Below are 14,202 nucleotides of genomic sequence, written 5' to 3'. Positions count from 1 at the left end.
TATATACCACATAATACACCTCAGCTGCTGCAGAACCTCAGTCTATGGTGATTTATATACACATATACCACATAATACACCTCAGCTGCTGCAGAACCTCAGTCTATGGTGATTTATATACATATATACCACATAATACACCTCAGCTGCTGCAGAACCTCAGTCTATGGTGATTTATATACATATATACCACATAATACACCTCAGCTGCTGCAGAACCTCAGTCTATGGTGATTTATATAGACATATACCATATAATACACCTCAGCTGCTGCAGAACCTCAGTCTATGGTGATTTATATACACATATACCACATAATACACCTCAGCTGCTGCAGAACCTCAGTCTATGGTGATTTATATACACATATACCACAGAATACACCTCAGCTGCTGCAGAACCTCAGTCTATGGTGATTTATATACACATATACCACATAATACACCTCAGCTGCTGCAGAACCTCAGTCTATGGTAATTTATATACACATATACCACATAATACACCTCAGCTGCTGCAGAACCTCAGTCTCTGGTGATTTATATACATACAGTTGAAACCAGTTTCCATCCACTATATAGAAAGACACATCTGCAGGTTTTTCTCAATATCTGACATGAAATCATAATAAACCTTTCCCATCTTAGGTCAATTAGGATTATACCATAATTTTTAATATTTACCAAATGCCAGAATAATGAGAGAGAGAGAATGTTTTAAGGCATTTTTATTACTTACTGCAAAGTCAAAAGTTTACATACACTAAGATTACAATGTCTTTAAACAATTCTGGACGGCCCATATGATGATGTCATGTGGTTGGAAGCTTCTGATAGGTTTTTGGCAACATCTGAGTTAATTAGAGACACACCTGTGGATGTATTTTTTCTTTGTGTAGCATTATGGGAAAGTCCAAAGAAATCAGCCAAGATATCAGGAAGAGAATTGTGGACTTGCACAAGTCTGGCTCATCTTTGGGTACAATTTCAAGATACCTGAAGGTGCCTTGCTCATCTGTACAAACAATTATACGTAAGTACAGACAAGATGGGAATGTCCAGCCATTATACCGCTCAGGAAGGAGGCGGGTTCTGTGTGCCAGAGATGAACGTGCTTTGATCCGACATGTGTACATCAACCCAAGGACAAAAGCAAAACACCTTGTGAAGATGATGGCGGAATCTGGTAAGTTTGTGTCAATATCCACAGTGAAACGAGTTCTGTATCAACATGGGCTGAAAGGCCACTCTGCCAGGAAGAAGCCATTACTCCAAAAGAAATATAAAAAGCCAGATTAATGTTTGCAAATGCACACAGGAACGAAGACCTTCATTTTTGGAGACATGTCTTGTGGTCTGATGAAACTAAAATTGAACTCTTTGGGCATAATGACCATCGTTACGTTTGGAGGAAAAAGGGAGAAGCTTGGAAGCCAAAGAACACCATCCCAACTGTGAAACACGGCGGTGGCAACATCATGTCGTGGGGTTGTTTTGCTGCAGCAGGGACTAGTGCACTTCACAAAATAGATGACATCATGAGAAAAGAAGATTATGTGGCAATACTGAAGTAACATCTCAAGATATCAGCCGGAAAGTTAAAGCTTGGGAGGAAATAGGTCTTCCAAATGACCCAAAGCATACTGCCAAAATGGTAACAAAGTGAGAGGCTTGTGGAAGGATATCTCAAAGGTTTGACCCAAGTCATTCAGTTGAAGGGCAATCGTACCAAATACTAATGAAATGTATGTAAACTTTTAACTTTGCAGTAAGTAATAAAATGCCTTAAAACATTCTCTCTCTCATTATTCTGGCATTTGGCAAATATTAAACATTATGGTATAATCCTAATTGACCTAAAACGGGAAAGGTTTATTCTGATTTCAGGTCAGATATTGAGAAAAACATGCAGATGTCTTTTTATACAGTGTATGGAAACTTCTGGTTTCAACTGTGTATACCACATAATACACTTCAGCTGCTGCAGAACCTCAGTCTATGGTGATTTATATACATATATACCACATAATACACTTCAGCTGCTGCAGAACCTCAGTCTATGATGATTTATATGCATGTATACCACATAATACACCTCATCTACTGCAGAACTTAAGTCTAAGATGATTTATATGCATATATACCACATAATACACTTTACCTGCTGCAGAACCTCTGTCTATAGTGATGTGTGTATGGATGGATGAAGGAGAGATGGATGGATGAGAGAGGGATGGATGAGGGATGGATGGATGGGGGAGAGATGGATGAGGGATGGATGGATGGATGGATGGATGAGGGATGGATGGATGGGGGAGAGATGGATGAGGGATGGATGGATGAAGGATGGATGGATGAGGGAGAGATAGATGGATGAGGGAGAGATAGATGGATGAGAGAGGGATGGATGAGAGAGGGATGGATGAGGGATGGATGGATGAGGGATGGATGGATGAGGGATGGATGGATGAGGGAGAGATGGATGAGGGAGAGATGGATGAGGGATAGATGGATGAGGGATGGATGGATGAGAGACGGATGGATGGATGAGGGATGGATGGATAGGGGAGAGATGGATGAGGGATGGATGGATGAGTGAGGGATGGATGGACAAGAGACGGATGGAGGGATGGATGAGAGGTATGGACAAGATAGGGATGGATGAGAGAGGGAGGGATGGGTAGATGAATGGATGCACACATACATTATACTCACCTATGTAGAAGCTTTTTCCTTCCTGGCTTGTTTGATCAGCTGGGTCATTCCCCTGCTGCCTCTCACTGTGAGCTGCAGGGAGGATGAAGCAGGAGACAGGGGGAGGGTCTGGCAGAGACTGGGGGCAGTGTCTGTGACTGGAGCAGGAGGCAGGGGGAGGGTCTGGCAGATACTGGGGGTGGTGTCTGTGGCTGGAGCAGGAGGCGGGTCTGGCAGAAACTGGGGGGAGTGTCTGTTGTGATATCACAGACTAAGTCTCTGCCAGACAGGAAAACTGTAGTAGGGGAATGAGCAGCTCCTCCAGAATCAGGAGAGAGCTGCTCACATGACTAGATGTGGTATCAAGGACACCATGGGAATGCTGATAGGGAGAATATTACAAACGGTCAGTATTCTGTAGCCTAGCTACACACACAAATTATACAGAAGTCCAGACAACCCCTTTAACAGCCAGAGATGGTACATTGGAAAACATGTGACAAACAGTTCCAGGTTTACACAGTCATTGGTAGCAGATGGTGAGAACTAGATGCAAGAAAGGAGCGCATGACAGCAAGTCCCTCCAGTGTCTAACTCTGGTGGCCGGTCCTTAACACCGTGGAAAATACCTTCTTCCCTCTCAGGGCTGCAATCCCGAAATGTCCTCCTTGTCCCAGTCTCACTAACCGTCATTAACGTGTGGGTCGTGTTAGCGGACGTTTTCCCCATAGTTGCTATGAGTAACTACTCCTGGCCAAATGCTCCTCCTGCATTCTGGGCACGCTTGCAATAGCAGTAGACCTGTGTGCGCTGTAGAATCAGGGCGTCACTCCACCCCAGCGGTAGACGTCGTGAAGGTTCCCCCACACTTTCCTCGGATTAGCTGCTCCATAACAGCCTGGTATGGAACAAGGGAATGATTTCCCTCACGTTTTTCCTGAGCTGTTTTGGTGCTGTGAAGCTCACTGAAACTTCCAACTAAACTCTCATCTTGGACTCTGACTAGAACTAGTCTTGCTATAACTTTTCTGTACATAACTTTACCCACCAAGCTATTCTCTTAGCTTTGGTGAGGAGACTTAACTATTTACTTTGCTAACCAGTGCATTAGACAATTATAACAGTACAGAACCCTACAGGGCACAGCGCAATACTTGCATATCATAACTAGTTGTAGAGTTTTCGTCATAAGCAACTCTGGGGTATTACAATTCCAGGAGGACGTTACCCCCCGACTGCATTGTGCAGCTGTACAGATGGTGGAGGAGGATAATCCTATGGGCTGTTATCAGGGGTCAGCATTGGGCCCTTAGTCCCAGTGAAGGGAAATCTTAATCTTCAGCACAAGACATTGTGGACAATTGTAGCTTCAGCTCTGTGGGAACAGTTTGGGGAAGACCCTTATCTGTCCCCCATGACTGTGCCCAGTGCACAAGCTCCATACAGACATGGAGGGGGGGAACATGTGCGGCCGCATAGAGCTCGGACCTAAGCCAAGGTCGGAGATTGTGAGCATGGCCTCCCCCAACATCAGGGTCTGACCCCACAAATGCTCATATGGATGAAGGGACAAAAATTCCCACCTGTAAAATCTTGTAGAAATCGTTCCTTGAAGAGCAAGAGCCGTTATATCTGCAGATGAGTGACTCCATATTAATGTGTATGGATGGCGGATGGAGGTCAGAGAAGCCCCTGACAGGAAGGACATTTCTTACACTGCTGAGGTAAAATGCCAGCTGAGATCTGATTGGTTGCTTTTTTAAATGAAATCTGAGCTTACCTCTGATTGGTTGTTTTGTTGAAATGCAAACTTTGTTCTGATTGGTTGCTATGGACAACACAGGCACATCTGGAGTAAGAGGCCAATAAGCGTCACCATGTACAGAATGTACAAGAATATCCGGGGGCTTTGTGCTGTGGCCCACCCTGTGTGACACCGTACTGTGGCCCACCCTGTGTGACACCGTACTGTGGCCCACCCTGTATGAGACCGTATTGTGGCCCACCCTGTGTGACACCGTATTGTGACCCACCCTGTGTGACACCGTATTGTGGCCCACCCTGTATGACACCGTATTGTGACCCACCCTGTGTGACACCGTATTGTGGCCCACCCTGTGTGACACCATACTGTGACCCACCCTGTATGACACTGTACTGTGGCCCACCCTGTTTGACACCGTATTGTGGCCCACCCTGTGTAACACAGTATTGTGGCCCACCCTGTATGACACTGTATTGTGGCCCACCCTGTGTGACGCCGTATTGTGACCCTCCCTGTGTGACACCGTATTGTGACCCACCCTGTGTGACACTGTATTGTGGCCCACCCTATGTGACATAGTACTGTGACCCACCCTGTGTGACACCGTATTGTGGCCCACCCTGTGTGACACCGTATTATGACACCGTATTGTGGCCCACCCTGTGTGACATCGTCCTGTGGCCCACCCTGTGTGACACCGTACTGTGACCCACCCTGTGTGACATCGTCCTGTGGCCCACCCTGTGTGACACCGTACTGTGACCCACCCTGTGTGACACCGTATTGTGGCCCACCCTGTGTGACACCGTACTGTGACCCACCCTGTGTGACACCGTATTGTGGCCCACCCTGTGTGACACCGTATTGTGACCCACCTTGTGTGACACCGTATTGTGACCCACCTTGTGTGACACCGTATTGTGACACCTTATTGTGGCCCACCCTGTGTGACACCGTATTTTGGCCCACCCTGTGTGACACCGTATTGTGGCCCACCCTGTGTGACACCGTATTGTGGCCCACCCTGTGTGACACCGTATTATGACACCGTATTGTGGCCCACCCTGTGTGACATCGTCCTGTGGCCCACCCTGTGTGACACCGTACTGTGACCCACCCTGTGTGACATCGTCCTGTGGCCCACCCTGTGTGACACCGTACTGTGACCCACCCTGTGTGACACCGTATTGTGGCCCACCCTGTGTGACACCGAACTGTGACCCACCCTGTGTGACACCGTATTGTGACCCACCCTGTGTGACACCGTATTGTGACCCACCTTGTGTGACACCGTATTGTGACACCTTATTGTGGCCCACCCTGTGCGACAACGTATACGTGTAGAGCCTCCTTCCCTGTATATATATGTGTGTGCAGAGCCTCCCTCTCTGTGTATATAGGTGCAGAGCTTCTCTCCCTGTGTATATAGGTGCAGAGCTTCTCTCCCTGTGTATAAAGATGCAGAGCTTCTCTCCCTGTGTATAAACATGCAGAGCTTCTCTCCCTGTGTATATAAGAGCAGAGCTTCTCTCCCTGTGTATATAGGTGCAGAGCATCCCTCTCTGTGTATATGGGCGCAGAGCTTCCCTCCCTGTGTATATAGGTGCAGAGCTTCCCTCCCTGTGTATATAGGTGCAGAGCTTCCCTCCCTGTGTATATAGGTGCCGAGCTTCTCTTCCTGTGTATATAGGTGCAGAGCTTCCCTCCCTGTGTATATAGATGCAGAGCTTCTCTCCTTGTATATATAGGTGCAGAGCTTCCCTCCCTGTGTATATAGGTTGAGAGCTTCCCTCCCTGCGTACATAGATGCAGAGCTTCTCTCCCTGTATATATAGGTGCAGAGCTTCCCTCCCTGTGTATATAGGTTCAGAGCTTCCCTCACTGTGTACATAGATGCAGAGCTTCTCTCTTTGTATATATAGGTGCAGAGCTTCCCTTCCTGTGTATATAGGCGCAGTGCTTTCCTCCCTATATATATAGTGATTCTCTCCCTGTGTGTATAGATGCAGAGCTTCTCTCCTTGCGTATATAGGTGCAGAGCTTCCCTCCCTGTGTATATAGGTGCAGAGCTTCCCTCCCTGTGTATATAGGTGCAGAGCTTCCCTCCCTGTGTATATATAGGTGCAGAGCTTCTCTCACTGTGTATATAGGTGCAGAGCTTCTATCCGTGTGTATATTGGTGCAGAGCTTCCCTCCCTGTATATATAGGTGCAGAGCTTCCCTCCTTGTGTATGTAGGTGCAGAGCTTCCCTCCCTGTGTATGTAGGTGCAGAGCTTCCCTCCCTGTCTATATAGGTGCAGAGCTTCCCTCCCTGTGTATATATAGGTGCAGACCTTCTCTCCCTGTGTATTTAGGTTCAGAGCTTCCCTCCCTGTGTATGTAGGTGCAGAGCTTCCCTCCCTGTGTATATATAGGTGCAGAGCTTCCCTCCCTGTGTATTTAGGTGCAGAGCTTCTCTCCCTGTGTATATAGGTGCAGAGATTCTCTCCCTGTGTATATAGATGCAGAGATTCTCTCCCTGTGTATATAGGTGCAGAGCTTCTCTCCCTGTGTATTTAGGTGCAGAGCTTCCCTCCCTGTGTATTTAGGTGCTGAGCTTCCTTCCCTGTGTATTTAGGTGCTGAGCTTCCCTCCCTGTGTATATATAGGTGCAGAGCTTCCCTCCCTGTGTATATATAGGTGCAGACCTTCTCTCCCTGTGTATTTAGGTTCAGAGCTTCCCTCCCTGTGTATGTAGGTGCAGAGCTTCCCTCCCTGTGTATATAGGTGCAGAGCTTCTCTCCCTGTGTATATATAGGTGCAGAGCTTCCCTTCCTGTGTATATAGGCGCAGTGCTTTCCTCCCTATATATATAGTGATTCTCTCCCTGTGTGTATAGATGCAGAGCTTCTCTCCTTGCGTATATAGGTGCAGAGCTTCCCTCCCTGTGTATATAGGTGCAGAGCTTCTCTCCCTGTTTATATAGGTGCAGAGCTTCTCTCCCTGTGTATATTGGTGCAGAGCTTCTCTCCTTGCATATATAGGTGCAGAGCCTCCCTCCCTGTGTATATAGGTGCAGAGCTTCTCTCCCTGTGTATATAGGTGCAGAGCTTCTCTCCCTGTGTATATAGGTGCAGAGCTTCTCTCCCTGTGTATATAGGTGCAGAGCTTCTCTCCCTGTGTATATAGGTGCAGAGCTTCTCTCCCTGTGTATATATAGATGCAGAGCTTCTCTCCCTGTTTATATAGGTGCAGAGCTTCTCTCCCTGTGTATATTGGTGCAGAGCTTCTCTCCTTGCATATATAGGTGCAGAGCCTCCCTCCCTGTGTATATAGATGCAGAGCTTCTCTCCCTGTGTAAATAGGTGCAGAGCTTCTCTCCCTGATGCAGAACTGTTTTCACGTTGTTGCTGCAGATTTTTTCCGCACTCAGAGAAATTTAATACTGAGCCATGCGAGACGAAGAGACTGGTTCCAGCTCTGTGTAAAGCCCGCACTCAGCAGTCCCATTCTTAGAAAGCGGCAGGACCTGGTAACACCTCGTACAAGCCATATGGCCATGACTGCTGGCCGGTAAACTGCAGACGTCTTCAGAGATTACGGATACAAAGGCCAGATATATACAGCCCATCGGAGTACAGGGACATTAGATATGTCTGCTGAACTCACTGACTGACCACATGTGCACTGGGGCCTCCTCATTCACCTCCATGGTCAGATGTTGGGGAAAAGGAGGATCAAGCACTTTGGATTTCAACGTGTCTGATCCCTAGATATAGAAACATGCGTGATTGACATCTCCCGACCATCAGTCGGCCGGCGCCCCAATAATCATTAGACTGTTGTCCGAACCCTTCGACATTGGCGGGTTTAGCCGACATTGGTTTATTGTGTATGGGGGCCTTTATACTGCATGAATTTGCATCGGGCCCTTACGTCTGCAGGGTCCATATTCCCTCCGCCGGTATTATAAATTGCTCAGTAATTGGGGTCCACATTTTGCATTGGGGCTTTATATTACGCCTCTGATCTGACCTGATCTTCCACCATTCTCTCCGTTCAGCATTTTGTGTAGATCTCCGTCATTAATGTCCATTAGGTTCTATGTCATGTGTTTTCCTAGCTGTTCGCTACGCTTGGAGTTGCCAGATTCTCTCCTCACCGCAGATGAAGAGACCTGTGGGCTGCTACATTACAAAGTGAATTAAATTCCACCTACAGAAAGATGCGATCAGCAGAGGAATAATTTTCCCTCCAGGAACAATCCATCTCTTGAGCATTTCTGACCACGGCTGGAGTTAGGGACATTAATTGGTGCAAATGTACAGTGGATGTGTCCTCAGTGTGGGGTACGGTCCTGCATGGTCTGGAAGAGAAGTGGCAATGGATTCTGAGAGGGCGGCTGTCAGAGCTGTAATTACCACATTTTATTAGGATTATATCAAACGCATTGAGAGGGGAGAAGTCAGGTCACACTGCCCGAAAATCAAACTTATGTAGCAGATGGCAGAATATAGTGAAAGAAGGGAATCTGAGGCTGTGTGCCCACGTAGCGTTTTACAAGCGTTTTTGATGCGGAATTTCCGCAGCGGAAATGCTTGTAAAATGCTTGGTAACCCGCACCCCATGATCCCCAATGGGTTTCCGCAACTTCTATGCACATGCTGCGGATTTTTCCGCAGCGTTTATGCCGCGTTCAAAAATCCGCAGCATGTCATTTAATTTTGCGTTTCCGCATGCAGAATTGCCTTTGTCCAATGCATAAAAAACGCAAGGCAATTCCGCATGTGGAAAACGCGTGAAAAACGCGCGAAAAAAGCGCGATAAACGCGTGCGGAATTCCGCATGCGTTTTTCCGGGAGAGGACTTGCATTTATGCAGCAGAAATTTTCTGCTTCATAAATGCAACGTGGGCACATAGCCTGAAGGTGAAAATGCTGAATGTGGGCAGGATCCCGCTGTGATTGACACCTCTGCTGTTATGTAACAGTCTTGTGTACACAGATGGCAGAACTGCAACATTGTATCACTGTGCCAGAGTATCAGGTCAGGAGAAACATTATTAGGCCAGGGCCCCACTATCAGTATTCTGTCAGTATTTTTTTCTCAGGATTGGGAGCCAAAACCCACTCCTGAGAAAAAATACTGACCGAATACTGATGATTCGCAGACCACGATGGAAAGAGCTCTTTGCGGCTCGCAGGCCTCTTGACGGCTCGCGGGCCTCTTGACGCTCTTTGCGGCTCGCGGGCCTCTTGACGCTCTTTGCGGCTCGCGGGCCTCTTGACGCTCTTTGCGGCTCGCGGGCCTCTTGACGCTCTTTGCGGCTCGCGGGCCTCTTGACGCTCTTTGCGGCTCGCGGGCCTCTTGACGCTCTTTGCGGCTCGCGGGGCTCTTGACGCTCTTTGCGGCTCGCGGGCCTCTTGACGCTCTTTGCGGCTCGCGGGCCTCTTGATGCTCTTTGCGGCTCGCGGGCCTCTTGACGCTCTTTGCGGCTCGCGGGCCTCTTGACGCTCTTTGCGGCTCGCGGGCCTCTTGACGCTCTTTGCGGCTCGCGGGCCTCTTGACGCTCTTTGCGGCTCGCAGGCCTCTTGACGCTCTTTGCGGCTCGCGGGCCTCTTGACGCTCTTTGCGGCTCGCAGGCCTCTTGACGCTCTTTGCGGCTCGCAGGCCTCTTGACGCTCTTTGCGGCTCGCAGGTCTCTTGACGCTCTTTGAGGCTCGCAGACCTCTTGACGCTCTTTGCGGCTCGCAGGCCTCTTGACGCTCTTTTATGCCTTTTCGTTTCTTTGTTTCTCAAGGTGTGATGCAGCAATTCGCCATCTCTGAGGCAACACTAATGGCCTGGTCGTCTATGGATGGAGAAGAAGAAAGTGTCAATTCCAATCAGGAAAGACAGAGCGAAACTTATCAGGAGCTGCTGGAGAATCAGGGTAACAGTCTACAGTATATACATTATCTACATCTAGGAGCTGTGACCTAAAAGCCAGATATCTCATTATTGGGAGTGATAAGAAGGTAGTTGGTAAACTTTGCAGCTGCAGTAGATGGCCTGCTCCAACACGATGCCCTGGATCCCCCAAACCTAAACATAAGGACGTGGTCACACGTGGCAGATACGCTGTAAACCTCCAGCATTCTGTCCCAGCAGCAAAGTGTTACAAAATGTTATTCACACGCTGTGGAAAGATCTGCAGTGGAAATTGACCTGAGATGCAGATTTTAAATCATTGCATGAAATTGCAACAACTCTTCAATGATCACCTGTGGATGTGGGGGCTAACTTTGATGGAACTTTTCACGGATTTCATTATACAGTATTAAAAAAAAGTGTACACTTGAGCGTACCGTAAGGTCTTATTCACACGTCAGTGTTTGTCATAGGTATGCTGCTCGTTCTTTCCACAAACAGCACAGAGATACAGGTGCTTCTCATAAAATTAGAATATCCTCAAAAAAGAGTCATTACACACAGAGTGATCTATTTCAAGTGTTTATTTCTGTTACAGGGGTTGTGCTGTACTTTAGATTACCCCCCCATGTATCCACCCCCCCAGGTCCCTAAGACTTTTTGTAAATACCTTCTGCTGTTGATAATGCCTGTGAGTGGCGCTATTGGTGGCCACTCACAGGCATCATGTGACTCCAGCGCCGACGTCACGACAAGAGAGGCGTGACTCAGCGCTGGGGTCCCTGCGGTGGCGGCTGGGTTGTGGGTGGGGTTACCCCCCCCGCGTCACACCCGGCATCCACCGCACGCTTTCCCAATGAATGTGGAGAGGTAGAGCGCGCGGTGGATGCCGGGTGTGACGCGGGAGGGTAACCCCGCCCACAGCCTGGCATTGACCTGGAACCAGGAAGATCGTGACCCTCAGCTGCTGCCAGCACTTGTCGTGACATTAGCGAATGTCAGAGCCGACTGCCACCGGGGGGTCACGTGCTGCCTGTGAGAGGCCAGTGATAGCGCCGCTCACAGGAATTATCAATAGCAGAAGGTATTTACAAAATGTCTTAGGGACCTGGGGGTGAAAACATGGAGGGGAGGGATCTAAAGTACCGCACAACCCCTTTAATGTTGATGATTATGGCTTACCGCCAATGAACACATAAAAGTTATTGTCTCAGTAAATTAGAATACTCTATAACAGCTTGAAAAATGTTTTTAAAATCCGAAATGTTATCTTACTGAAATGTCTGTTCAGTAAATGCCCTCAGTACTTGGTCGGGCTCCTTTTGCATCAATTACTGCATCAATGCGGCAATGTGGCATGGAGGCGATCAGCCTGTGGCACTGCTGAGGTGTTATGGAAGCCCAGGTGGCTTTGATAGCAGCCTTCAGCTCGTCTGCATTGTTGGGTCTGGGGTCTCTCATCTTCCTCTTGACAATACCCCATAGATTCTCTATAATAGATCCTCTATGGGGTTAAGGTCAGGCGAGTTTGCTGCCAATCAAGCACAGTGATACTGTTGTGTGTAAACCAGGTATTGGTACTTTTGGCCGTGTGGACAGGGGCCAAGTCCTGCTGGAGAATGACATTTCCATCTCCAAAAAGCTTGTTGGCAGAGGGAAGCATGAAGTGCTGTAAAATGTCCTGGTAGACGGCTGCGCTGACTTTGGTCTTGATAAAACACAGTGGACCTACACCAGCAGATGACATGGCCCCCCAAACCATCACTGATTGTGGAGACTTCACACTAGACCTCCAGCAGCTTGGATTGTGGCCTCTCCACTCTTCCTCCAGACTCTGGGACCTTGATTTCCAAAAGAAATGCAAAATTTACTTTCATCTGAAAACACCACCTTGGACCACTGAGCAACAGTCCAGGTCTTTCTCTCTTTGGCCCAGGTAAGACGCTTCTGGTGTTGTCTATTGGTCATGAGTGGCTTGACACAAGCAATGCGACACTTGTAGCCCATGTCCTGGATACGTCTGTGTGTGGTGGCTCTTGAAGCAGTGACTCCAGCAGCAGTCCACTCCTTGTGAATCTCCCCCAAATTTTTGAATGGCCATTTCCTAACAATCTTTTCCAGGCTGCTGTTATCCCAGTTGCTTGTGCACCTTTTTCTACCACACTTTTTCCTTCCACTTCCATTAATATGCTCGGATACAGCACTCTGTGAACTGCCAGCTTCTTTAGCAATGACCTTTTGTGTCTTACCCTCCTTGTGGAGTGTGTCAATGACTGCCTTCTGGACATCTGTCAAGTCAGCAGTCTTCCCCATGATTGTGGAGCCTACTGAAACAGACTAAGGGACATTTTTAAATGCTTAGGAAGCATTTGCAGGTGTTTTTTGTTAATTATTCTAATTTACTGAGATAATGACGTTTGTGTTTTCATTGGCTGTAAGCCATAATCATCAACATTAACAGAAATAAACACTTGAAATAGATCCCTCTGTGTGTAATGACTCTATATAATAGATCCCTCTGTGTGTAATGACTCTATATAATAGATCCCTCTGTGTGTAATGACTCTATATAATAGATCCCTCTGTGTGTAATGACTCTATATAATAGATCCCTCTGTGTAATGACTCTATATAATAGATCCCTCTGTGTGTAATGACTCTATATAATAGATCCCTCTGTGTGTAATGACTCTATATAATAGATCCCTCTGTGTGTAATGACTCTATATAATAGATCCCTCTGTGTGTAATGACTCTATATAATAGATCCCTCTGTGTGTAATGACTCTATATAATAGATCCCTCTGTGTGTAATGACTCTATATAATAGATCCCTCTGTGTGTAATGACTCTATATAATAGATCCCTCTGTGTGTAATGACTCTATATAATAGATCCCTCTGTGTAATGACTCTATATAATAGATCCCTCTGTGTGTAATGACTCTATATAATAGATCCCTCTGTGTGTAATGACTCTATATAATAGATCCCTCTGTGTAATGACTCTATAGAATAGATCCCTCTGTGTAATGACTCTATATAATAGATCCCTCTGTGTAATGACTCTATAGAATAGATCCCTCTGTGTAATGACTCTATATAATAGATCACTCTGTAATGACTCTATATAATATAGGAGTTTCACTTTTTCTATTGAAGTGAAATAAATTAAATTTTTGATGATATTCTAATTTTGTGAGAAGCACTTGTACATTAGATTCTACGAGGCTTCTGCTGATCAATGGTCCAGGCAAAAAGAAAAAAGACGTGTTCTACTTTGGTCCATTTCAATGCCAGAATTTGCAGATTCTTGTGACCGGTCCATGAAGAACTCAGAAAGCACACAGATATTTCATGGACCGGTCACAAGGAGACGCTCGGGAAACCTCCATCCGTGTTTTGTCTAGGAAAAAATATATAAAACACACGGATGATAGAAATTGATACACAAATTTAAAATGAATGAAAAACAGTAAATTGTTTTGCGGACGCTGATCAGATATGGACGTGTGAATAAGGCTTTAGACCGTACACTGAATGGAAGAGAAAGGAGACAGAAGCACGAGCACAATAGCCTTTCCAAAAAGTTCCATAAAGTGGTAAAAATAATAGTGTGGTTTGTCCTAGTAACGCCAACCCAATGCCCAAATAATAGGGTTATTAAAAATGTAATACTGCCCTAATAATGCCACCAGATGCCATAACTGTGCTATAAGATGCCCAGGTCCAAGTGTAAGAGACGGATAAAGGTGGTTAGTGGGGATTAAACCCCCAGGGAACCATCTTGAGGATGAAGGTGGAGACCTGCGAGTGGTGGAAGCTTTAGAACAATACCAATTTTTGGAGCCAGA

General features: G+C 46.8%; 1 protein-coding gene across 5 annotated transcripts in view; it reads left to right on the top strand.

Annotated features, from left to right (window-relative positions):
- FAM131B (family with sequence similarity 131 member B) overlaps positions 1-14,202 on the top strand; it is a 281,063-nt gene that overhangs the window by 252,946 nt on the left and 13,915 nt on the right. For all 5 annotated transcript variants that reach the window (XM_073684777.1, XM_073684775.1, XM_073684778.1 and 2 more), the window contains one exon: positions 10,240-10,371. In XM_073684777.1, coding sequence (XP_073540878.1) covers positions 10,240-10,371 — 132 coding nt within the window. The remainder of the gene's footprint in view (positions 1-10,239; positions 10,372-14,202) is intronic.

This window comes from Phyllobates terribilis, unplaced genomic scaffold, assembly GCF_046119375.1.
Source record: "Phyllobates terribilis strain yellow unplaced genomic scaffold, ASM4611937v1 Scaffold_5__5_contigs__length_657084704, whole genome shotgun sequence".
NCBI classification, from domain to species: domain Eukaryota; kingdom Metazoa; phylum Chordata; class Amphibia; order Anura; family Dendrobatidae; genus Phyllobates; species Phyllobates terribilis.
Note: the sequence above shows the minus strand (reverse complement) of the source record. Positions and strands in the feature narration are given on the sequence as shown.